The sequence below is a fragment of the Pleurodeles waltl genome, chromosome 11 (genome assembly GCF_031143425.1).
Source record: "Pleurodeles waltl isolate 20211129_DDA chromosome 11, aPleWal1.hap1.20221129, whole genome shotgun sequence".
Classification (NCBI taxonomy): Eukaryota; Metazoa; Chordata; class Amphibia; order Caudata; family Salamandridae; genus Pleurodeles; species Pleurodeles waltl.
In genome coordinates, this window is record NC_090450.1 from 968,011,142 (window position 1) to 968,037,630 (window position 26,489).

General features: G+C 46.9%; 1 protein-coding gene across 2 annotated transcripts in view; it reads left to right on the forward strand.

Annotated features, from left to right (window-relative positions):
* The window catches only part of LOC138266435 (tRNA (32-2'-O)-methyltransferase regulator THADA-like), a 166,040-nt gene that overhangs the window by 128,606 nt on the left and 10,945 nt on the right, over positions 1-26,489 (forward strand). For both annotated transcript variants that reach the window (XM_069215199.1, XM_069215200.1), the window contains exons 27-29: positions 4,627-4,865; positions 7,477-7,659; positions 9,301-9,561. In XM_069215199.1, coding sequence (XP_069071300.1) covers positions 4,627-4,865; positions 7,477-7,659; positions 9,301-9,561 — 683 coding nt within the window. The remainder of the gene's footprint in view (positions 1-4,626; positions 4,866-7,476; positions 7,660-9,300; positions 9,562-26,489) is intronic.

Genomic DNA, 26,489 nt, shown 5'->3' on the forward strand with positions numbered 1-26,489 from the left:
TGTAAGATTTATCATGGAAATTCTAGGAATGATGGCATCTTGCATAGCGATAGTACCACGCGCAAGACTCAACAGGAGGCCTTTACAACAATGCCTCTCGCAACAATGGTCTCAGGCACAAGGTCAGTTGCAAGATCTAGTGTTGATAGACCGCCAAACGCACATGTCCCTTCAATGGTGGAATCTCGGCAATCTAATGAAGGGGCGGTCATTTCAAGACCCTGTACCTCAGACAATAATAGCAGACGCATCAATGATAGGTTGGGGAGCCCATCCCAAAAAACATACTATTCAAAGGGAATAGGATTCCAATCAGAAGAAATTTCACATAAACCATTTAGAATTATTGGCTGTTTCTTGCCCTAAAAGCATTTCAACCCCTTCTCAAACACAAGATTGTTCTGATAAAAACAGACAACATGACAACCATGTATTACCTCAGAAAACAAGGCGGGGCACATTCATCTCAACTGTCCCTGCTAGCCCAAACAATATGGAAATGGGCAATTCACAATCACTGTTAGCAGAATACATTCCAGGAATACACAATCAGCTGGCAGATTGCTTAAGCAGAAATCACCATCAAACACATGAATGGGAGATTCACTTCCAAGTACTTCAAAAGTACTTTCAAAAGTGGGGAACACCCGAGATAGACGTATTCGCAACAAGCGAAAACGCAAAATGCCAAAATTTCGCATCCAGACACCCGCATCCCCTATCCAAGGGTAACGCTCTATGGATGACTTGGTCAGGGATATTTGCTTATGCTTTTCCCCCCTCTCCCACTCCTTCCATTTCTAGTCAGCAAACTACGCCAGACATCTCTCACCACGATACTTAGAGCCCCAACATGGGCACATCAACATTGGTACACAACACTACTAGACCTGTCTGTATTACCCCATTCCAAACTCCCAAACAGACCAGATTTGTTAACACAAAACAAAGGTCAAATCAGGCATCCAAACCCCAGTGCCCTCAATTTAGCGATTTGGCTCCTGAAGTCATATAATTTGGATACCTAAACCTTCCATCAGAATGTATGGAAGTACTCAAGCAAGCATGTAAACCTACGACTAGACAATGTTATGCTAACAAATGGAAAAGATTTGTCTACTGCTGTCACTCTAAAAACACTGATCCACTTACAGCATCAGTACAGGATATTGTATGTTACCTACTTCATTTGCAAAAAACAAATTTAGCTTTCTCATCCATTTAAATTCACCTTACTGCAATATCTGCATATTTACAAACTATTCAACACACTTCTCTGTTCAGAGTTCCTGTTATTAAAGCCTTCATGGAAGGATTAAAATGTATTATTCCACCTAGAACACCACCTGTTCCTTCTTGGAATCTAAATAGTGTACTTACCAAACTCATGGGCCCACTGTTTGAACCCATGCACTCTTGTGAAATTCAATTTTTGACCTGGAAGGTTGCCATCCTTGTAGCTATTACCTCATTACGAAGAGTTAGTGAAATACAAGCATTCACTCTTGAGGAACCTTTTTTCCAAGTACACAGACATAAAGTTGTACTTAGAACAAATCCTACATTTCTCCCAAAGTAGTATCTCCTTTTCACATCAACCAAACAGTGGAATTGCCAGTCGTCTTCCCACAGTCTGACAGTTGCAGAAGGAGCCCTTCATACTCTGGACCTCAAAAGAGCTCTAATGTACTATATAGATAGAACTAGAGATTTTAGGAAAACAAAACAACTTTTCGTTGCTTTTCAGCAACCACATAAAGGCAATCCTATCTCTAGACAAGATTTAGCAAGATGGATTGTTAGATGTTTACAAACCTGTTACATTAAGGCAAAAAGACAACTTTTGATCACCCCTAGGGCACATTCTTCATGAAAGAAAGGTGCGTCTATGGCATTCTTAGGAAACATACCAATGGCTGATATGTGTAAAGCTGACACATGGTCTCCCCATACATTTACAAAACATTATTGTGTAGATGTATTTTCAAAGCAACAGGCCAATTTTGGCAAGCTGTCTTACGGACATTATTTCAAACAACTTCAACTCCTACAGGCTAGCCACCGCTTATTTTTGGGAGGATTAACTGCTTTGTAGTCTATGCATATCATGTGTATCTGCAGCTACACAGGCCATTGAACGGAAAATGTTACTTACCCAGTGTACATCTGTTCGTGGCATGTAATGCTGCAGATTCACATGCACCCTCCCTCCTCCCCGGATGCTTGTAGTCGTTTAAGTTTATAATTTGTACATATGTAGATACATTTACATTTGCATGGGCATCTCCTTATATTCTTATAGTCTATCACTCCTTCCTTCACCCTTTGCGGGAAAACAATTTAACAATGGAGTCGATGCCCTTGCGCACTGTAATTGAGAGGAGGAGTCACTCGATCCCGTGACTCCAAAAAGACTTCTTCAAAGAAAAACAACTTGTAACATTCTGAGCCCAACACTAGATGTTGGAAGAGATATGCATAGCATGTGACTCTGCAGCACTACATGCCACAAACAGATGTACACTGGGTAAGTGACATTTTACATATATCAATCAACATAATTATAACGTCCTTGTAACCATTGGTGCTTTTATTTTTTATATATACATATATATATATGTGCTGGTTTCCGGCAGGACGACCGTGTTTTATGAAAAGAAATTATTTCTGTTTAGAAAGAAAAAACCGCACTCCGTCGTTGTGCCTATTTAGTTAACTTTAATAACTTTTCATACTAACAAGTCAAACCTATGAAATTCTAACTAACTTTTTCCAGTGAACAAATATGATCCATAGCCTTTACCATTGTCTTCTCACCGTAACCCACACATGCCTACTGAACTATGCATGAATTTGCAACCATCCGGCACCCTTGTAAAATTACAAATATGTACAAAATTACATTTGTCAAAACAGTCTACAACTGCACCTAAAAGGGGCCAACAAATATTATGACAGTGAAATTGTCTGCCTCCAAGGTTTGACCATGGGAGTGACCAACACCAAAACTCTTGCCTACTACGGTATTCTGTGAGATTTCATGTAACAAAATACCTATCTACAGCCTGTTGCATAGTGTAATAATAGTAGACGGTGAAAGGGCTTTGACAATAAGTAGTCAGTCCTACTGTTTTAGTAATAACATTTCATAATAAACAGTTCAGACCTATGACAACTAGCAAAACTTTTCAGAGTGTACCACCCAAGCCTGTAGCCATTATCGTTGGCATGTTACCATACCCAACTCAGGCCTACTGTGTTGAGTGTAAGCTTTCCCACGAGGTAACCATCAGATATACAATTATAACATTACAAATATACACAGTATACAGTTACAACGTTACAATTATACACAGTATTGCAGTTGGCAAAACAAAATATTCTCTCTAAAAGGAGGGCCTAACAAGGATTACTGCAGTGTAAATCTATCTCCACAGTTCAGAGTGGGTAAGTAACACCACACCCGTTGCCTGCTACCTGAATCTGTGAGATTCCATGTGAAAAATACCATTATGCAGGCAATAATATTCTGCCCTTAAAGGTGAATTGATTTTAACAGATGCTTCTCATAAGTCAGGCCCAGTCCCTTTATTGTAACTTTTCATAATAAGCAGATTAGACCTGAAGCCATTATCATTGGCATAACCAGCATAGGACAGTTTAATTGTTCATAAGCTGTCCCAAAGGCAGTACAAGAACTATGTTTCAGTGGAAGCACTCCGCTTCTGCCTAATCAATGCTTTACTCGAGGTAATAGATGTGTGCGGTGTCAAAGCCCCTCTATCGGCACTAATTCTGAAACTCGTTTTCTGTTGATCATATAAGGTCTGGATACAACTGCACTGTCAAGCCAGCCCAAAAACAAAATTTGCAGATTGCACTTTTAAAAGCTGGAGGTATAGCATATTGAGAGGAAAGAGGGTCAGAGACGCGCTGGCTGTAATCAGCAAATTAAGTTAGAGGATTGGACAGCTCTGGGGTGGCATTTTAAACCCCATCAGTTGCTCATCTATTCCTCCTTTGCCCACTCCTTTAATTCAGTACTTTGAGCCTCTGATAAAATGAAGGGCGAGTTCCCAATGAACGGGCTTCTTCAGTGAGTCATTTACTTAAGTACAGGGGAAGAGATGTTGGAGTGGAGGGGATGTAGAGGAAAGAGGTAAAGGGCACCGTGGTATGACAAGGAGTTTTCTTGATTTAAGGAATGTCTACTTTTATGTTCATGATAAACCGACAAGGTCAGACATACAGAGAAACACTTGTGAATAGTTTTATTTACATTTGTTTATTCAGATACATGTTTTACTACTTACTGTACAACAATTTTTTTAATGTTTTTTAGTTTTGTGTTTTTTGTCATTTTTATTTTTTTTACATACATCTGCTTTCCCCCGCTACCCGATAGAGGAAGCTTTCAGAATAAAACGTAGAGTGCTCCTGATGCAGGTGTTTTTAGGTGTTTGACTGTCTCAGTCCTTGAATGAAAACAAGAAGTGAAATCAACTCCAAATAAACAAATCTGGCTAAGGTTGACAATGATGAGTGTCGATGATGCACATGTGAACACTACTGCCTTCCTGCCAGTCCCCAACTCAGCCTCCTTTTTTTCCTTCATCTTTGGCACAGACAGATCTAGTGCATGTTTTGCACCAAGAAAGAGACTCAGAATTCTTGAAGCGCTTTCTCCAGGCCTACGTATACCTGCATCAGCAACCATGTCTCCGGGAGAGGGGCAACAGCCTTGAATCCCACCAGGAAGCCCTTGAGTGTGCTAACCTCCTTCTGTCCATGGTGGAAGCGGGGGCAGCTGGGCCGGATCTCTTGGGTCAGGAGCTGTGCGTAGCCAGCCTGCTGCTTCTTCCGGGGTAGGTATGGGGAATACCACCATTTATAGATACACCCTATATTATCTGGCTGTTTTCTTCCATCTCACCTGCACTAACTCTTGTTGATTCGGTCTCTTGATCTCTCACTCTTCCGCTCACTTTCATGTTCTTCATTTCACTCTTGCCCTCTTCCGCTCTTTCATGTTTCTCTCCTTCTCTAGCCTCTCCTGCTTTCTCTTTTTTTCTTTTGTTTCTTCTTCTTTCATTACTCTTTCTCTCTGAGGTCCCTGGATAGCTCTCAGCATTTAGGCAGATGGTCTGTGATCATGCATATACTACAAAACCAAATCAGGACTTTGCACCAGTTTTCCATTCTTCACATAGTTATTCTCCTTTTGGTGTGAAAGTATTGGAGCAGAAGAAATCCATGTGGACTTGTGGCTTCTACTGTACATGTAAAGTAAAATGACTTAGAGGGTTTGCACTTATAATTCCAGTAATTTTATTTCCATCTTCAGAAACACCAATCACGTGATTTATTTTGTGACACAGTAAAGTATCCATACTTGCATTGGTACAAACCGTTTCCAGGGCATGTTATGTGCAGTGAGGACCATGGCTACTGAAACCTACCTGCGCCCCAAAGGCTTTGTTTGCGGGCTACCACGTCCCTACCACCCCTTCCCCACATCATCCATGAAGCTGTGAGTGGGCAGTTGTTTTCTTAACTAGGCTTGATTAACCCTACTCAAAGGTTCACAGAACTCTGGGTGAAATAACCCAAGCTGCCATTACAAGTGTGTCCAGGGACTGAATTTTCGGGTTTAAAAACTTCGGACCCAAAAACTCTGGGGCCAGTTATACGGGGTCTGAGGGGAATGTTGCAGCAGCATTGGCTGGCCTCGGGCCGCCTTCTGAAGCAGCCCGGGGGAGAGTAGACGATGCTTGCCCTCTACAGACAGAAGCATGCACTGGGCATCTCACCCCCTTTGCCCCACCATAACTCCCTCTGACACTTTCCGCCTGCAGAGAGAAGACAGAAAATGACATTTTTTTTGGCAAAATGCTGAAAAACTGCTGTTAATCTCTGGGTCTGAGCAGTTATTCCTGATTCGGGGTTGGAGGGGTCAACTCATAATGGCTGAACTTTGATGCAGCGATACTGGCTGTAATTTTAATTTGAGAACCCTGACATGTCTGCACCAAAATCTGGCTTACTCATAATAATGGCCAAAGAGAGGACCAACGACTCTAAAGTTTCCTTTGTTAATAGGAAGTGGGCAAGTTGGCATGTTTAAATAGGTTAAATTGTTAGTCACAATATGGAAAAGAAAAAGCAGTACCTCAGCAACTTGGTTTATCCGTAAGAATAATGACAACATTAGTTTAAATATAGAAATTGAAGAAAATCCTAGTCAAAGCCTTCTAAGCTGAAGTAAGATTGTTATTGAAATAAGTAGCATTCAGAAGAAGCTACACAGGAGAGGACTGTAGCAATAATGCGTGGACAACTGCGGAGAAAGGCAGACTTGTAGAGAGGGGGACAGAAACCTACCATTATGTTGAGACTGAGAGGTTCAAGGTATCGAGTCACCTCTTCCAGAATCCTGTGTTTTGACCTAGTCTCGCCACAAGACCTCTCGGAAGCCTAATGGGCTGGGATGTCGTACTAAAGAAGCCCATGGTCCAAAGCACCAGAACCAGTCTGACTTCTTTACATCACACATGGCTTGCCACTAAGACTGTAAAAAAAGGGTCCAGCCGCACGCTGCACCAGCCTCCGTGGGGTATTGCCCCCATTAAGAAGTTACTTTGACTATTCTTGCATAGGAACTTGCGAGATGGCAGGTTGGAGTTTACCCTTCCACAGACTGGTTTGGCCATATGAAAGTTTTAACTGTACTTCCAAAGCCAGCACATGGTTTTCGTGGCAAGCTTTGGCCCCTGGGCATGTCAACCTGTGGGAGACGAGTACCAGTATATGCGCTATCGTTGGTGTTTATCCATTCCCAAGCCTTTCTCCCAGTTGATTGTATCAGCCTTGGGGCTTGGCCTCCTTATGTCAGATTCAGGATCTTCAGGAAAACATTTCCCCCTCTAGGAGTCTTTGTGGCAAGCCTGTTCAGCTTCCAACTTCTGCTCCCAGAGCCTCTGAAGGGTCTGCCTCTGTGGTGCAAATCTCTCTTGTCACATGCCTTTTATCTTGTTTGAGCAACTTCTTTGTCTGGCTTTGGGTTGTGCTTCACCAGATTCCCCCTGAGTAGTGGTCTATGGCCCTGTCGAGAAAGATTATGTCTTGCAGACCAACCAGAGCTGGTGCAGGTCTGACTGCCAGTTGCCAAGAAATGTTCTGTGTCCACTAAATTCAGCTTTTGCTCATATGTACTAGCTGCTGTTCCTTTAAACCCATCTGTCGCCTCTCAAGTCTCCCAAGAATGATCTTTCAGTTTCACACACTCCCAAAGTTCATCCTAGTGCTTGGCATCCTTCGGTCATCGTACAGCCGGCAGGTTTCTTACACATCTCTGGGTTATCTCACTGGCAGGGGTACAGACTCCTCAAACTGCAAGGACTGTGGGAGATGGTGCGTGTGGCCTTTGGGGGTGTATCAGGGTGCCACTTAATCTCTCCTTCCTTTTCCCTGTTGCAGGTCGAACCTCCGAGATCCCACGCTTCTGGAACGCTGGTGCCGGGCACTTACTACATGTTCTGACCCAATGTCCTCTGAGGTGCTGCGACTTGCTGCAGCGAAGGCTCTGGGGCTGGCTGGTGCGAATGTGGTTCAGAGAGCGCTGACCACAGCACATGCTCCCCTCCAGTCGCTGGCTGTAAAGTAAGTGCTGCACTGCAATATAATGCAGGCCTAAATGCTACACTCCTGTGTTTGTAGATATTGAACTCATGCAGTGGTGTGTGTTAATTGCTGTATTTTAATACAGTGGTTAGTGCTGCACTGTAATAAGTGTGAGTGCCTTGCTGTGAAGTAATGGGGGGTTTGGGTTCTGCTTTGATAAGTAGTGTGCATATCACACTCTGCAGTGATATAATGCATTGGTTAGTGCTTTGGTGTAAAAAGTGTACGTTGCTGTCAAGTAATGTGGGTTTGGGTTCTGCTTTGATAGGTAGTGTTCATGTCACACCTTGCAGTGATATAATGCAGGTGCATGGTCTACACTGTGAAGTCACAGTCTCGGCCAGTACTTTGGGACTGCGTTTCTGCCTTTAACTGGGTTTACAGCACCATGGGTCACGGGGTTGTTGTGTTTGGTGTGGACTGTGTTATTATCTGCTGATAGTCAGAGCTATAGTCTCTCTCATTGTCAGGTCTCAGTCTGTGCCAGTAGTTGGGTCGCCACTCACAGTAGAGGGGCACTATTTCTGCCCATGGTCATGGTCAGGGTTATAGTCTTTGCAAGTATTAGGGTCCTGGTCCCTGCAGTTGGTGGGGTTGTGGTCTCTGCCCGTGACTGGAGTTGTGGTCTCTGCCTGTGGCAGGGTCCATGATCTCTGTCTTTGGCAGGGGTCATAGTCTGTCCTCTTCATCTGAGTCATAGTTGATGCCACTGGTCCAAGGTGAGATTTTCTTCACTTTGTCAGGAGCTGTGGCCCAGGGTTCCTGTCTGGAGTCGTGGGCCCCAGGTTCCTGTCTGGAGTCGTGGGCCCCGGGTTCCTGTCTGGAGTCGTGGGCCCCGGGTTCCTGTCTGGAGTCGTGGGCCCCGGGTCCCTGCCTGGGGTCGTGGGCCCCGGGTCCCTGCCTGGGGTCGTGGGCCCCGGGTCCCTGCCTGGAGTCGTGGGCCCCGGGTCCCTGCCTGGAGTCGTGGGCCCCGGGTCCCTGCCTGGAGTCGTGGGCCCCGGGTCCCTGCCTGGAGTCGTGGGCCCCGGGTCCCTGCCTGGAGTCGTGGGCCCCGGGTCCCTGCCTGGAGTCACGGGCCCCGGGTCCCTGCCTGGAGTCGTGGGCCCCGGGTCCCTGCCTGGAGTCACAGTCCCCGGTGCCTGCCTGCAGTAGAAATTCTGGTCCCCTTCCTGAGACTGGGGTCCTCGTCCCTGCTTACTGTCCGAATTCCAGTCCCTCGCCTTGTTCAGGGGACGTCTGCCTGTGGTGGGGGGTCATGGTGCCAGTCCCTGTCCATGTTTATGGTCCTGGCTCCTGCCTAACATCAGGCTCAAGGCCTTTGCAGTTGATGGGGTCTTGAGACATCACTTTGACCTTTGATGCAGTCTCTTTCGTGAGGTCAGAATGTCTGTTACTTGGCTTTCATTGTGCTGGGATGCCTGCCAATACAGTCTTCAAAGTGCAAATGGCAGTTTAGTGTAGACACCATCTCTCTGCAGCTGCTAGCTCTGAAAAAGGACACAAAAGCATCTGGTTAGGTCATTGCAAGTGTGCATCTGATTCCTGGACTAAAAGCAACAGCTAAATTTCTGTATTTTGACTTGCCACTCTCCACTGTGATCCTTTCTCTTTTCTTGTCAGAGTGATTGGCTTGGGTCTCCAGCTCTTGCAGGATGAGGACCAGGCGGTGCGGCAGGAGGCGGAGGGCTTTGCCAGCCTTGTATGGAGCTCTGTGCAAGTTCAGACCGTGGTGATCAAGGTGCAGAGTAACAAGGGGCTGGTGTGTCTGTTGGAGCTGCTCCTGCACCACTTCTGGAGCTGTAACGAGACCTTCCACACTTTACTGCAGCACCTCCACTCAGCAGAGCTGGAAGAGACCTTCCATGAGCTGCAGGCCAACAGGTGAGTCATGGAGGGGTCCAGAATGAGATCAGGGCTCTTGTTTGACACTGAAGTACAGATCAGGGGGCAGCCTTGTCCATACAGGTAAGAATCATTGAAATTGTATGCAGACGCCAGTCTTGAAACAGAAGGGTTCATCCACGTGTGCAGTGCTCAACTCCATTGCTCACTCCATAGTGGGGGCCTAATTCTTCTTACCCTAACTGACTTAAGAGACAGTAGAAATGGTGTCCCCAGTTGTGGGGCAAAGTGGGTGGTAGTAACCTATAAGAGCAGCTACCACTTCCTGATCCAGTACTGCAGGCAAGTAACTTTTAGACCCTCATCATCCATCTCCACGGTGTAGCACTCGAACTGTTCCTCAGCCCACTTACCTACCTATAGCCCTCGCCTTTAGGCCATGGGGCGATCATTCCTCATCTGTTAAAGGCTGTAATAAGGTGCACAGGACCTTACTCACTGGAAGACCTACTGTAGTCTCAATACTTCATCACACAATATCCTGCTTTAAACAGGGCCTTTTTAAAGGAGACCTGGATGTCTCTTGGGATCTGACTGCAGACCTTCCCTTTGTAAGCTCTGAAATGGTAGGGGGGTCTTTTGAAAAACTTTAAACTTATCTGGTTCCAACTGCCATGTGGCAGGAGTTGGTAAAGCACTCAAGTCTGTCACAGACATAAAATGATACAGGCAACTAGCATATTGTTTTCTGAGAAGATAACGTGATCCAACGCCCGTACTGAAATCAGCCCTAATACTCTGGATAAAGTCTTCTTTCAGATGTCTTAGATTTACCTTGTTGAAATAATATTTAAGGAATGCAGTGATGTCATACAATAATAGTGCTTTACCTTTGATGCCTAGAAGTACTGCAGGAAAACAGTCATCGCCGCAGCACCTGCTTTTTCTTTCCTAGGTAGATTTTGCGGTTGTAAAACAAATTTACTACTATGTTTTCATGACTCCACAAAACTAAGGTGTAAAGTTGCCTATGTTCAACATAAAATGCTTGCAGTGAAGGTACCTCTGTGTCCTTTTCGTTGCAGTACTCTTTCTATATCTGGGATAATTGTACTATCCATTGGTCCACTGAAGGCGATACCTGTACATGTCAACTTTTCTCTGTTCCTGGCTGATATGCCTTAGGCATCACAGAGGCAGTTGTAGGCCACGGGGGTCTTGTAAATCCTGCAGAGGTGCCACATTCATATGTTGCGTACACACACAATACCCCATCGGCACATCACTTATGTGACTTTGTCTGTTGTCACGTTTCCTGGTCTGGAGTACAAATCTGTCGGAAGTTCAAACACTGATTTCTAGGCAGCTTATAGTCCTGATACTTAAGACCTATTTCTGTTTTTTGTACAGCAGGAGCACATCATCAAGAAACACTATATGGTAAGCCAACAGTGCACGGGTCACAATTGGCTTAGAAATTTGCTACAGAGGTATGGTTGACACCTAGACAAATTGCAAGGCAATACATACTTCAGTAACATACATCTTATACCTACAACTCTTAAAGTGAGAGACTCAAATATATAGAGTATATACATGGAGCTGTGTAGTTTAATATGCTATTCTGATGGATACTTCTACCTGCAAATTGGTAACCTGTTGAATATCCCCAGGCACCAGACTGGATCTGGACATTTTCCATAGCTCCTCAGCATCGATAGTGGGTGCTCGCTCCAGCTTGATGTTGGAAGCGGTATCATAACATCGCCACTAGAGCCATAAATAGCTCAGCCAATCCAATCCAATCCAATCCAAATTGATTTATAGACTGTGACCTATCACCCCGGGGGTATCCAGGCGCTGGGCTGCCGGTTAGGTCATTCTTAAAAAGGACCATGTCTTGAGCTTCTTCCTAAATTCAGCATGGTGGGTGTGGTTTGTAGATAGGTGGGTAGTTTGTTCCACTTTTTGGCTGCGACATAGAGGAAGGCGTGTCCTTTGCTTTGGGTACGTCGGATTCTCTGGATTTGGCCGAGGTTGGTTGATCGGAGCTCTCTGGCGGACTGGTGGAAGGAGAGTCTGTGGTTCATGAGGTTGGGCCTGATGTTGTGGAAGGCTTTGAAGGCAATGGTGAGGACCTTGAATTTGCGTCTGTTGTGTACAGGCACCCAGTGTCGTTTCCTGAGGTGGGAGGAGATGTAAGTTATTTTGGGTAATTCCAGGACGAGTCTTGCTGTAGAGTTGTGTGGTCTGGAGTCTGCGGAGGAGTTGTGCGGGGAGTCCCAAGTATAGGGCATTACCGTAGTCCAGTCTGCTGGTGATGGTGGCCTAAGTTACTGCCTTTCTAGATTCGGCAGGGATCCATTTGAATATTTTGCGAAGAGTGTAGAGTTGGTGGAAGCAGGAAGATGCAACGGTGTTTACTTGTTTTCTGAAGGTGAGCTTGTTATCTAAGATGAAGCCTAGATTTCGTGCTTGTTCTGTCGGGTTTGGGGGTTGTCTGAGAGCGGCAGGTCACCATGAGTCGTCCCAGGGGGAGGGGTTGTTCCAAAAGATGATTACTTCTGTTTTCTTTGTGTTCAGCTGGAAGCAGTTGTCTCCCATCCAGTCGGCTACATGGCACATGGCTTTGCTGAAGTTTTCTCCAGGTGTGGTCTCCAGGTAGGGCATGTCCTTCAGCGTGGTAGAGGACAAGCTGTGTGTCGTCTGCGTATGAGATGATGATGAGGAGTATGTAGCAGCGCATTATCTATGCCAATGGTGTCACGTAGGTGTTACAAAGTGGGGCTAAGGGAGAAGCACTGGCGACTCCGCATATGATGTCCTTGGGTTCTGAGGAAAAAGGAGTGAGGCAGATCCTCTGGGTGCATCCTGTGATGAAGGTGTGGATCCATTTGAGGGTGTTGCTTCTGATCCCGATGTGGTGTTTTCTTGCGGTGAAGGTGTAGTAGCTGATGGTGTCGAAGGTGGTAAAGAGGTCCAGTAGTATAGTCAGTCTAGGAGGGTCCTGATGTTGTCTGTTGCTGCGATGCGTACGGTTGCGGTGCCGCATTAGGAGGTGTCCAGAAAGTTGCATTTTTCCAGGTGTTCTGAGAGTTATTTGTTGATGGCCTTTTCCAGGATTATAGCTGGAAATGGGAGTTGCAAGGTGGGTGTTCTGATGAAGGTATTGATGATGGGACAGAGGACTTGGCTGATTTACTTCTAACCCAGGTTTAAGATGTGGTGGAGGCAGGTGTTGTTGGGTGAGCTGAAAGGAGTGAATCCCATGATGTCTGCTGTTTTCTGGGTGGATGGTGTGTCCAGTCCATGATCAGGTGGTTGTGAGATACTTTTTCAGAAGTGAGTAGGTGTTTGACGTTGGTGGGTTGGTGAGAAAAGTTACTGTAGATTGCTGTAATCTTGTTGTGGAAGTATTCAGCTCGTGACTTGCAGAGGGACTGAGACAGTTGGATGGCGCTTTCGAAGGCCGCCGGGCAGAAGAACTCTATGATGATCTTGAAATGTTCCTTTGGGCGGCTGGAGCTTTCCTCAATGCGGTTGAGGAGGGCAATTCTTTTGGTGTCCTTGATTCGAAGGTGGTATTTTTTTCAGGGTGTCTTTGTAGATCGTGCGGTCTGCTTGGTCTTTGCTGGTGCGCCACAGTCTTTCCAGTCATTTTCATTCTCTTTGAGTGTGCGGAGTTCTGGCGTGAACCATTTTGCAGGCTTACTGCACCTTCTAGAGGTGGAGCTAATGATGGGGGCACATTTGAGGAGCCATTGGGTTAGTTTGTTGCCATCTAGTTCAGGGTTGTTTGAGAGAGTGGGTCTGTTGCATGGACGGTGCTGTTCCATTGTGTTTTGACTTTCTTCCATGTGCGGATGGGGGGTGGTCGCATGCTCGAGTTCGTAGTCTATGGAGAAATATATCAGGTGGTGGTCGGTCCATGTGAGATCCGAGGTGTGGGAGAAAACGACTTTGTTACTGGCTGTGAAGATGGGGTTGAGGATGTGGCCTCCAGTGTGGGTGGGGGTGGTGACCAGTTGTCTAAGTCCTATGTTGCTGAGGTTGTCTAAGAGGATGGTGGCATTGTGTTCAAGGAGATTGTCCAGATGAAAATTGAGATCTTCTTGAAATATGTAGTCTGAGTCAATAGCCAACAGGACAATGAAATCGGCAGTGTCTTTGCAGAAATCAGGGCGGGGGCATGGGTTCTGTATGCGAGGGTCCCTCTGATGGTGGTTGTGACGTGGATTGTGTTGAGAAAGTTGAGGTGTTCCATGAGGTGGGATGTCTCGTCTTCGAAGGTGGCGCATGTGATATTTTCCTTGTGCATGAATCGGACTCTGAGCTGACTAATGCTCCCTGGCAGCACTTAGGGGTACTGCTTGAGAAAAATCTCTGGTTCCAGAATGACACCTGAGGGAAATTTTAAAGTAAGGAATCTGCAACTAGAATATGTCTCTACCAGATAAGGGGTTACCGAAGGTAAGTAACTTGTTCAACATGTGAGGAATCTATATGAAGAAGTAACAATCAGAAGAAAAAGTTACTTACTTTCAATAGCCACCTTTCTGGTGGACACCGTACCTGCAGATTCCTCACCTACCCTACCTTCCACCCCATTCTGAAAGATGGTCAAATATAGTCAATAATAATAATATTAATTATAATAGGTTGTCAAGTTAGATATCTGCGCGGTGTTCAGTTCATGTACCTCTCATCTCATTCTCAAAGGCACAGAAAAAAGTAGGCAAGAACTTACAATAGTTTGCCAAAATTGGCACTATATGGCTTCAGTGACATCACTGTGATGCTGCTTCTGGCGTCGAGATGGAGCCAGTGTCGCCTACCCGCACCAAGGAGCTATGCAAAACGTCGAGATCCAGTCAGGTTCCTGGTGATATTTAACAGGTGAGGTATTAACAGGCAGATAAAGTATGCACCAGAAAGATCGTTTCTGACGGTATTCTTTTCCTTTATCATCATCAGGTGGGGGAGGAGTGATGACTCAACAAAAGGTGGAACCTCGAGTGAGTCTTGATTCACATCCCACACTCAAAAGTGATGAAAAGAAAATAGCGTATCACCCACTTCATCGACATGCATGACTTATGCCATGCTGTTTCTGCAGATACAGGAGTTATAAACAAAGCGGTGTGCTATTATTAAATTTTGCAGCTCTGTAGCCTGAAAGGCATTGTTTTTAAGGAGACTTTCTAAAATTTGAAAAATGAACTTCCTTGTAAGGTGTTAATGTGATTCAGCATCTGTCTATTTTTCTGAAGGCACAAAGAGCTGACAAAGATAATTAACTGCTTTGGTGGGAGTTTTAACCCTCTGAAGCTCCTTTCTGAAATGAAGCCTTTCTTTGGCTCTGAACTGAACTATATACACATTTCTTTCTCATTTAGTTAATTATCTTGAGTCATCAAATATGTCTGCCACAGACATAAATCAAGCAAGGCGTGTATTTCTGCGACACATTAATTCATTTTGTTTTCTGTCAGAATTAGTTGATTAAAAGCTGCAGTTAGCGAGACCTGGTAATGTTAGCTGACCGGTAAGATTCATGACTTGTTGACGGCTTGCTATTAGAGGATTACCTTTCATTAATGACTTTGTTACAAGGTGTTAAGCTTAGTGGGATAGGGTGAGCTTTCAAGTTACTTAGACCGGAATATAGACCTAATATGCCAAAAGACCTCTGCACTCTAGTAATAAATATTTGAAGGTGGTATCCTCTTGGTCACTTACAGCCTGATTTAGATCTTGGTGGAGGGGTTACTCTGTCACAAACATGATGGGTATCCCTTCTGCCGTATTGCAAGTTCCATCGTGTAGGAAGTTGGCTCTGTATGTGCTATTTCAAAGTAAGGAATAGCATGCACAGAGTCCAAGGGTTCCCCTTAGAGGTAAAATAGTGGTAAAAAGAGATAATACTAATGCTCTATTTTGTGGTAGTGTGGTCGAGCAGTAGGCTTATCCAAGGAGTAGTGTTAAGCATTTGTTGTACATACACATAGACAATAAATGAGGTACACACACTCAGAGACAAATCCAGCCAATAGGTTTTTATATAGAAAAATATCTTTTCTTAGTTTATTTTAAGAACCACAGGTTCAAATTCTACATGTAATATCTCATTCGAAAGGTATTGCAGGTAAGTACTTTAGGAACTTCAAATCATCAAAATTGCATGTATACTTTTCAAGTTATTCACAAATAGCTGTTTTAAAAGTGGACACTTAGTGCAATTTTCACAGTTCCTAGGGGAGGTAAGTATTTGTTAGGTTAACCAGGTAAGTAAGACACTTACAGGGCTTAGTTCTTGGTCCAAGGTAGCCCACCGTTGGGGGTTCAGAGCCACCCCAAAGTCACCACACCAGCAGCTCAGGGCCGGTCAGGTGCAGAGTTCAAAGTGGTGCCCAAAACGCATAGGCTAGAATGGAGAGAAGGGGGTGCCCCGGTTCCGGTCTGCTTGCAGGTAAGTACCCGCGTCTTCGGAGGGCAGACCAGGGGGGTTTTGTAGGGCACCGGGGGGGACACAAGTCCACACAGAAATTTCACCCTCAGCGGCGCGGGGGCGGCCGGGTGCAGTGTAGAAACAAGCGTCGGGTTCGCAATGTTAGTCTATGAGGGATCTCGGGATCTCTTCAGCGCTGCAGGCAGGCAAGGGGGGGATTCCTCGGGGAAACCTCCACTTGGGCAAGGGAGAGGGACTCCTGGGGATCACTTCTCCAGTGAAAGTCCGGTCCTTCAGGTCCTGGGGGCTGCGGGTGCAGGGTCTCACCCGGGCGTCGGGACTTTAGGTTCAAAGAGTCGCGGTCAGGGGAAGCCTCGGGTTTCCCTCTGCAGGCGGCGCTGTGGGGGCTCAGGGGGGACAGGTTTTGGTACTCACAGTATCAGAGTAGTCCTGGGGTCCCTCCTGAGGTGTTGGATCGCCACCAGCCGAGTCGGGGTCGCCGGGTGCAGTGTTGCAAGTCTCACGCTTCTTGCGGGGAGCTTGCAGGGTTCTTTAAAGCTGCTGGAAACAAAGTCGCAGCTTTTCTTGGAGCAGGTCCGCTGTCCTCGGGAGTTTCTTGTCTTTTCGAAGCAGGGGCAGTCCTCAGAGGATGTCGAGGTCGCTGGTCCCTTTGGAAGGCGTCGCTGGAGCAGGATCTTTGGAAGGCAGGAGACAGGCCGGTGAGTTTCTGGAGCCAAGGCAGTTGTCGTCTTCTGGTCTTCCGCTGCAGGGGTTTTCAGCTGGGCAGTCCTTCTTCTTGTAGTTGCAGGAATCTAATTTTCTAGGGTTCAGGGTAGCCCTTAAATACTAAATTTAAGGGCGTGTTTAGGTCTGGGGGGTTAGTAGCCAATGGCTACTAGCCCTGAGGGTGGGTACACCCTCTTTGTGCCTCCTCCCAAGGGGAGGGGGTCACACTCCTAACCCTATTGGGGGAATCCTCCATCTGCAAGATGGAGGATTTCTAAAAGTTAGAGTCACCTCAGCTCAGGACACCTTAGGGGCTGTCCTGACTGGCCAGTGACTCCTCCTTGTTATTCTCATTATTTTCTCCGGCCTTGCCGCCAAAAGTGGGGGCCGGGCCGGAGGGGGCGGGCAACTCCACTAGCTGGAGTGTCCTGCTGGGTTGGCACAAAGGAGGTGAGCCTTTGAGGCTCACCGCCAGGTGTGACAATTCCTGCCTGGGGGAGGTGTTAGCATCTCCACCCAGTGCAGGCTTTGTTACTGGCCTCAGAGTGACAAAGGCACTCTCCCCATGGGGCCAGCAACATGTCTCGGTTTGTGGCAGGCTGCTAAAACTAGTCAGCCTACACAGATAGTCGGTTAAGTTTCAGGGGGCACCTCTAAGGTGCCCTCTGGGGTGTATTTTACAATAAAATGTACACTGGCATCAGTGGGCATTTATTGTGCTGAGAAGTTTGATACCAAACTTCCCAGTTTTCAGTGTAGCCATTATGGAGCTGTGGAGTTCGTGTTTGACAGACTCCCAGACCATATACTCTTATGGCTACCCTGCACTTACAATGTCTAAGGTTTTGTTTAGACACTGTAGGGGTACCATGCTCATGCACTGGTACCCTCACCTATGGTATAGTGCACCCTGCCTTAGGGCTGTAAGGCCTGCTAGAGGGGTGTCTTACCTATACTGCATAGGCAGTGAGAGGCTGGCATGGCACCCTGAGGGGAGTGCCATGTCGACTTACTCGTTTTGTCCTCACTAGCACACACAAGCTGGCAAGCAGTGTGTCTGTGCTGAGTGAGAGGTCTCCAGGGTGGCATAAGACATGCTGCAGCCCTTAGAGACCTTCCTTGGCATCAGGGCCCTTGGTACTAGAAGTACCATTTACAAGGGACTTATCTGGATGCCAGGGTCTGCCAATTGTGGATACAAAAGTACAGGTTAGGGAAAGAACACTGGTGCTGGGGCCTGGTTAGCAGGCCTCAGCACACTTTCAATTGTAAACATAGCATCAGCAAAGGCAAAAAGTCAGGGGGCAACCATGCCAAGGAGGCATTTCCTTACACAACCCCCCCCCAAACGAAAGAGGATGAGACTAACCTTTCCCAAGAGAGTCTTCATTTTCTAAGTGGAAGAACCTGGAAAGGCCATCTGCATTGGCATGGGCAGTCCCAGGTCTGTGTTCCACTATAAAGTCCATTCCCTGTAGGGAGATGGACCACCTCAACAGTTTAGGATTTTCACCTTTCATTTGCATCAGCCATTTGAGAGGTCTGTGGTCAGTTTGAACTAGGAAGTGAGTCCCAAAGAGGTATGGTCTCAGCTTCTTCAGGGACCAAACCACAGCAAAGGCCTCCCTCTCAATGGCACTCCAACGCTGCTCCCTGGGGAGTAACCTCCTGCTAATGAAAGCAACAGGCTGGTCAAGGCCATCATCATTTGTTTGGGACAAAACTGCCCCTATCCCATGTTCAGAGGCATCAGTCTGCACAATGAACTGCTTAGAATAATCTGGAGCTTTGAGAACTGGTGCTGAGCACATTGCCTGTTTCAGGGTGTCAAAGGCCTGTTGGCATTCCACAGTCCAGTTTACTTTCTTGGGCATTTTCTTGGAGGTGAGTTCAGTGAGGGCTGTCACAATGGATCCATATCCCTTCACAAACCTCCTGTAATACCCAGTCAAGCCAAGGAATGCCCTGACTTGAGTCTGGGTTTTTGGAGCTACCCAGTCCAGAATAGTCTGGATCTTGGGTTGGAGTGGCTGAACTTGGCCTCCACCTACAAGGTGTCCCAAGTAAACCACAGTTCCCTGCCCTATCTGGCATTTGGATGCCTTGATAGAGAGGCCTGCAGATTGCAGAGCCTTCAAAACCTTCCTCAGGTGGACCAGGTGATCCTGCCAGGTGGAGCTAAAGACAGCAATATCATCCAGATAAGCTGTGCTAAAGGACTCCAAGCCAGCAAGGACTTGATTCACCAACCTTTGGAAGGTGGCAGGGGCATTCTTTAAACCAAAGGGCATAACAGTAAACTGATAATGCCCATCAGGTGTGGAGAATGCTGTCTTTTCTTTTGCTCCAGGTGCCATTTTTATTTGCCAGTACCCTGCTGTCAAGTCAAAGGTACTTAGAAATTTGGCAGCACCTAATTTATCAATGAGCTCATCAGCTTTTGGAATTGGATGAGCATCTGTCTTGGTGACAGAATTGAGCCCTCTGTAGTCCACACAAAACCTCATCTCTTTCTTTCCATCTTTGGTGTGAGGTTTGGGGACTAAGACCACTGGGCTAGCCCAGGGACTGTCAGAGCGCTCAATAACTCCCAATTCCAGCATCTTGTGGACTTCCACCTTGATGCTTTCCTTAACATGGTCAGACTGTCTAAAGATTTTGTTCTTGACAGGCATGCTGTCTCCTGTGTCCACATCATGGGTACACAGGTGTGTCTGACCAGGGGTTAAGGAGAAGAGTTCAGGAAACTGTTGTAGGACTCTCCTACAATCAGCTTGCTGTTGGCCAGAGAGGGTGTCTGAGTAGATCACTCCATCTACTGTGCCATCTTTTGGGTCTGATGACAGAAGATCAGGGAGAGGTTCACTCTCTGCCTCCTGATCCTCATCTGTTACCATCAACAGATTGACATCAGCCCGGTCATGGAAGAGCTTAAGGCGGTTCACATGGATCACCCTCTTGGGGCTCCTGCTTGTGCCCAGGTCCACCAGGTAGGTGACCTGACTCTTCCTCTCTAGTACTGGGTAAGGGCCACTCCATTTGTCCTGGAGTGCCCTGGGAGCCACAGGCTCCAGAACCCAGACTTTCTGCCCTGGTTGGAACTCAACCAGTGCAGCCTTTTGGTCATACCAAAACTTCTGGAGCTGTTGGCTGGCCTCAAGGTTTTTGGTTGCCTTTTCCATGTACTCTGCCATTCTAGAGCGAAGGCCAAGTACATAGTCCACTATGTCCTGTTTAGGCTCATGGAGAGGTCTCTCCCAGCCTTCTTTAACAAGGGCAAGTGGTCCCCTTACAGGATGACCAAACAGAAGTTCAAAGGGTGAGAATCCTACTCCCTTCTGTGGCACCTCTCTGTAAGCGAAAAGCAGACATGGCAAGAGGACATCCCATCTCCTTTTGAGTTTTTCTGGGAGCCCCATGATCATGCCCTTTAATGTCTTGTTGAATCTCTCAACTAAGCCATTAGTTTGTGGATGGTATGGTGTAGTGAATTTATAAGTCACCCCACACTCATTCCACATGTGCTTTAGGTATGCTGACATGAAGTTGGTACCTCTGTCAGACACCACCTCCTTAGGGAAACCCACTCTGGTAAAGATACCAATGAGTGCCTTGGCTACTGCAGGGGCAGTAGTCGGCCTAAGGGGAATAGCTTCAGGATACCTGGTAGCATGATCCACTACTACCAGGATATACATATTTCCTGAGGCTGTGGGAGGTTCTAGTGGACCAACTATGTCCACACCCACTCTTTCAAAGGGCACCCCCACCACTGGAAGTGGAATGAGGGGGGCCTTTGGATGCCCACCTGTCTTACCACTGGCTTGACAGGTGGGGCAGGAGAGGCAAAACTCCTTAACCATGTTGGACATATTGGGCCAGTAGAAGTGGTTGACTAACCTCTCCCACGTCTTGGTTTGTCCCAAATGTCCAGCAAGGGGAATGTCATGGGCCAATGTTAGGATGAACTTCCTGAACAGCTGAGGCACTACCACTCTCCTAGTGGTACCAGGTTTGGGGTCTCTGGCCTCAGTGTACAGGAGTCCATCTTCCCAATAGACCCTATGCGTTCCATTTTTCTTGCCTTTGGACTCTTCAGCAGCTTGCTGCCTAAGGCCTTCAAGAGAGGGACAGGTTTCTTGTCCCTTACACAGCTCCTCCCTTGAGGGTCCCCCTGGGCCTAAGAGCTCAACCTGATAAGGTTCAAGCTCCAAAGGCTCAGTTCCCTCAGAGGGCAGAACTTCTTCCTGAGAAGAGAGGTTCCCTTTCTTTTGCTGTGTTGCAGTTGGTTTCCCAACTGACTTTCCTGTTCTCTTGGTAGGCTGGGCCATTCTTCCAGACTCCAGCTCTACTTGTTCACCCTGTGCCTTGCATTGCGCTCTGGTTTTCACACACACCAGTTCAGGGATACCCAGCATTGCTGCATGGGTTTTTAGCTCTACCTCAGCCCATGCTGAGGACTCCAGGTCATTTCCAAGCAGACAGTCCACTGGGATATTTGAGGAGACCACCACCTGTTTCAGGCCATTGACCCCTCCCCATTCTAAAGTAACCATTGCCATGGGATGTACTTTTCTCTGATTGTCAGCGTTGGTGACTGTGTAAGTTTTTCCAGTCAGGTATTGGCCAGGGGAAACCAGTTTCTCTGTCACCATGGTGACACTGGCACCTGTATCCCTCAGGCCCTCTATTCTAGTCCCATTAATTAAGAGTTGCTGTCTGTATTTTTGCATGTTAGGCGGCCAGACAGCTAGTGTGGCTAAATCCACCCCACCCTCAGAAACTAGAGTAGCTTCAGTGTGGACCCTGATTTGCTCTGGGCACACTGTTGATCCCACTTGGAGACTAGCCATACCAGTGTTACCTGGATGGGAGTTTGGAGTGTAACCTTTCTTGGGACAGGCCTTGTCTCCAGTTTGGTGTCCATGCTGTTTACAGCTATGACACCAGGCCTTTTTGGGATCAAAGTTTTTACCCTTGTACCCATTGTTTTGTGAAGAGGCTCTGGGCCCACCCTCCTGTGCAGGTTTTTGGGGGCCTGTAGAAGACTCTTTACTATTTTTAGTTTTGGTTGTCTCATCACCCTTCCCCTGGGGAGTCTTTGTGACCCCTTTCTTTTGGTCACCCCCTGTTGAAGTCTTGGACACCCTTGTCTTGACCCAATGGTCCGCCTTCTTTCCCAATTCTTGGGGAGAAATTGGTCCTAGGTCTACCAGATGCTGATGCAGTTTATCATTGAAACAATTACTTAACAGGTGTTCTTTCACAAATAAATTGTACAGCCCATCATAATTACTTACACCACTGCCTTGAATCCAACCATCTAGTGTTTTTACTGAGTAGTCTACAAAGTCAACCCAGGTCTGGCTCGAGGATTTTTGAGCCCCCCTGAATCTAATCCTATACTCCTCAGTGGAGAATCCAAAGCCCTCAATCAGGGTACCCTTCATGAGGTCATAAGATTCTGCATCTTGTCCAGAGAGTGTGAGGAGTCTATCCCTACACTTTCCTGTGAACATTTCCCAAAGGAGAGCACCCCAGTGAGATCTGTTCACTTTTCTGGTTACACAAGCCCTCTCAAAAGCTGTGAACCATTTGGTGATGTCATCACCATCTTCATATTTAGTTACAATCCCTTTAGGGATTTTCAACATGTCAGGAGAATCTCTGACCCTATTTATGTTGCTGCCACCATTGATGGGTCCTAGGCCCATCTCTTGTCTTTCCCTCTCTATGGCTAGGATCTGTCTTTCCAAAGCCAATCTTTTGGCCATCCTGGCTAACTGGATGTCCTCTTCACTGGGGCTATCCTCAGTGATTTCAGAGGTGTTGGTCTCTCCTGTGAGGGAACCAGCATCTCTGACTATTATTTTTGGAGTCAGGGTTTGAGGGACCCTGTTCTCCCTAGATAGGACTGGTAGGGGGGAATTTTCCTCCAAGTCACTATCCTCTTCCTCTGAGTTGCCACCCTCAGAGGGGTTGGCCTTTTCAAACTCTGCCAAAAGCTCCTGGAGCTGTATTTTGGTAGGTTTGGGGCCCATTGTTATTTTCTTTATTTTACAGAGTGACCTTAGCTCCCTCATCTTAAGATGGAGGTAAGGTGTGGTGTCGAGTTCCACCACAGTCACATCTGTGCTAGACATTTTGCTTCTAAAAGTTGGAATACTTTTTAAGAATCTACAACTGGTTCTAGAATCTAATTCAAACTTTTACAAACTTTTAAACTCTAAAAGAAATGCTAAACAGGATCTAACACAAGGCCCTAGCAGGTCTTTTAAGAATTTAGAAAACTTTTCAAATTGCAACAATCAATTTCTAATGACAATTTTGGAATTTGTCGTGTGATCAGGTATTGGCTGAGTAGTCCAGCAAATGCAAAGTCTTGTACCCCACCGCTGATCCACCAATGTAGGAAGTTGGCTCTGTATGTGCTATTTCAAAGTAAGGAATAGCATGCACAGAGTCCAAGGGTTCCCCTTAGAGGTAAAATAGTGGTAAAAAGAGATAATACTAATGCTCTATTTTGTGGTAGTGTGGTCGAGCAGTAGGCTTATCCAAGGAGTAGTGTTAAGCATTTGTTGTACATACACATAGACAATAAATGAGGTACACACACTCAGAGACAAATCCAGCCAATAGGTTTTTATATAGAAAAATATCTTTTCTTAGTTTATTTTAAGAACCACAGGTTCAAATTCTACATGTAATATCTCATTCGAAAGGTATTGCAGGTAAGTACTTTAGGAACTTCAAATCATCAAAATTGCATGTATACTTTTCAAGTTATTCACAAATAGCTGTTTTAAAAGTGGACACTTAGTGCAATTTTCACAGTTCCTAGGGGAGGTAAGTATTTGTTAGGTTAACCAGGTAAGTAAGACACTTACAGGGCTTAGTTCTTGGTCCAAGGTAGCCCACCGTTGGGGGTTCAGAGCCACCCCAAAGTCACCACACCAGCAGCTCAGGGCCGGTCAGGTGCAGAGTTCAAAGTGGTGCCCAAAACGCATAGGCTAGAATGGAGAGAAGGGGGTGCCCCGGTTCCGGTCTGCTTGCAGGTAAGTACCCGCGTCTTCGGAGGGCAGACCAGGGGGGTTTTGTAGGGCACCGGGGGGGACACAAGTCCACACAGAAATTTCACCCTCAGCGGCGCGGGGGCGGCCGGGTGCAGTGTAGAAACAAGCGTCGGGTTCGCAATGTTAGTCTATGAGGGATCTCGGGATCTCTTCAGCGCTGCAGGCAGGCAAGGGGGGGATTCCTCGGGGAAACCTCCACTTGGGCAAGGGAGAGGGACTCCTGGGGATCACTTCTCCAGTGAAAGTCCGGTCCTTCAGGTCCTGGGGGCTGCGGGTGCAGGGTCTCACCCGGGCGTCGGGACTTTAGGTTCAAAGAGTCGCGGTCAGGGGAAGCCTCGGGTTTCCCTCTGCAGGCGGCGCTGTGGGGGCTCAGGGGGGACAGGTTTTGGTACTCACAGTATCAGAGTAGTCCTGGGGTCCCTCCTGAGGTGTTGGATCGCCACCAGCCGAGTCGGGGTCGCCGGGTGCAGTGTTGCAAGTCTCACGCTTCTTGCGGGGAGCTTGCAGGGTTCTTTAAAGCTGCTGGAAACAAAGTCGCAGCTTTTCTTGGAGCAGGTCCGCTGTCCTCGGGAGTTTCTTGTCTTTTCGAAGCAGGGGCAGTCCTCAGAGGATGTCGAGGTCGCTGGTCCCTTTGGAAGGCGTCGCTGGAGCAGGATCTTTGGAAGGCAGGAGACAGGCCGGTGAGTTTCTGGAGCCAAGGCAGTTGTCGTCTTCTGGTCTTCCGCTGCAGGGGTTTTCAGCTGGGCAGTCCTTCTTCTTGTAGTTGCAGGAATCTAATTTTCTAGGGTTCAGGGTAGCCCTTAAATACTAAATTTAAGGGCGTGTTTAGGTCTGGGGGGTTAGTAGCCAATGGCTACTAGCCCTGAGGGTGGGTACACCCTCTTTGTGCCTCCTCCCAAGGGGAGGGGGTCACACTCCTAACCCTATTGGGGGAATCCTCCATCTGCAAGATGGAGGATTTCTAAAAGTTAGAGTCACCTCAGCTCAGGACACCTTAGGGGCTGTCCTGACTGGCCAGTGACTCCTCCTTGTTATTCTCATTATTTTCTCCGGCCTTGCCGCCAAAAGTGGGGGCCGGGCCGGAGGGGGCGGGCAACTCCACTAGCTGGAGTGTCCTGCTGGGTTGGCACAAAGGAGGTGAGCCTTTGAGGCTCACCGCCAGGTGTGACAATTCCTGCCTGGGGGAGGTGTTAGCATCTCCACCCAGTGCAGGCTTTGTTACTGGCCTCAGAGTGACAAAGGCACTCTCCCCATGGGGCCAGCAACATGTCTCGGTTTGTGGCAGGCTGCTAAAACTAGTCAGCCTACACAGATAGTCGGTTAAGTTTCAGGGGGCACCTCTAAGGTGCCCTCTGGGGTGTATTTTACAATAAAATGTACACTGGCATCAGTGGGCATTTATTGTGCTGAGAAGTTTGATACCAAACTTCCCAGTTTTCAGTGTAGCCATTATGGAGCTGTGGAGTTCGTGTTTGACAGACTCCCAGACCATATACTCTTATGGCTACCCTGCACTTACAATGTCTAAGGTTTTGTTTAGACACTGTAGGGGTACCATGCTCATGCACTGGTACCCTCACCTATGGTATAGTGCACCCTGCCTTAGGGCTGTAAGGCCTGCTAGAGGGGTGTCTTACCTATACTGCATAGGCAGTGAGAGGCTGGCATGGCACCCTGAGGGGAGTGCCATGTCGACTTACTCGTTTTGTCCTCACTAGCACACACAAGCTGGCAAGCAGTGTGTCTGTGCTGAGTGAGAGGTCTCCAGGGTGGCATAAGACATGCTGCAGCCCTTAGAGACCTTCCTTGGCATCAGGGCCCTTGGTACTAGAAGTACCATTTACAAGGGACTTATCTGGATGCCAGGGTCTGCCAATTGTGGATACAAAAGTACAGGTTAGGGAAAGAACACTGGTGCTGGGGCCTGGTTAGCAGGCCTCAGCACACTTTCAATTGTAAACATAGCATCAGCAAAGGCAAAAAGTCAGGGGGCAACCATGCCAAGGAGGCATTTCCTTACACATCGGCTATAATGGAATTGTAATACGACGGACAGGATATCATCACATTTGGAACGGAATAACCCCCTCCACCAAGATATAAATCACATCCTTAATGTTTATTGGGCCACATTTATCATCACTGGTATGGCATAAATATATATGTGCAATGAGGGAGTTATATTGAAGTGTAACTAGTTGGGACGACTTCGAGTTTTCCGAACCTAGTATTAGAAGGCAGAATTATTAAGAGATTGTGGGTCTACTAGGGACAACAAACTGGTAACCAAAGGTTACTTGCATGTAGCTTTTTCCATCTTAGTTTGATGGACGATCTTCCTTATGAAAGAAGGCAGAGGAAGCCATATGATTATCTCATTACAAAAACATTTTTAAGGACATTGTGTGAATAAACAAGACATTTTGATGAAGTCTAAATATAATCGAATTGTGAGGTGGAATGAGATAAATGAAAGCTTTGGTGGGACCTTTTAAGAAACAGGCCTCAGCTACCACTGCATGGGTTGCAAAAAGAACAAGCATTTACAATGCAACGGGTCTCGCGTTTGCTCATGTTAGAGCTGATCGCGTTGTAAACTCCTAACCCGACTTTTCACCTATCGGGCAAAAGTGCATTTGGTGTACACAACCCGAAAAAGTTAAATTAACTATGTAAAGCGCTCGACTTCTGCCAAGCGAGATCGCGCTTGTAAATTAGAG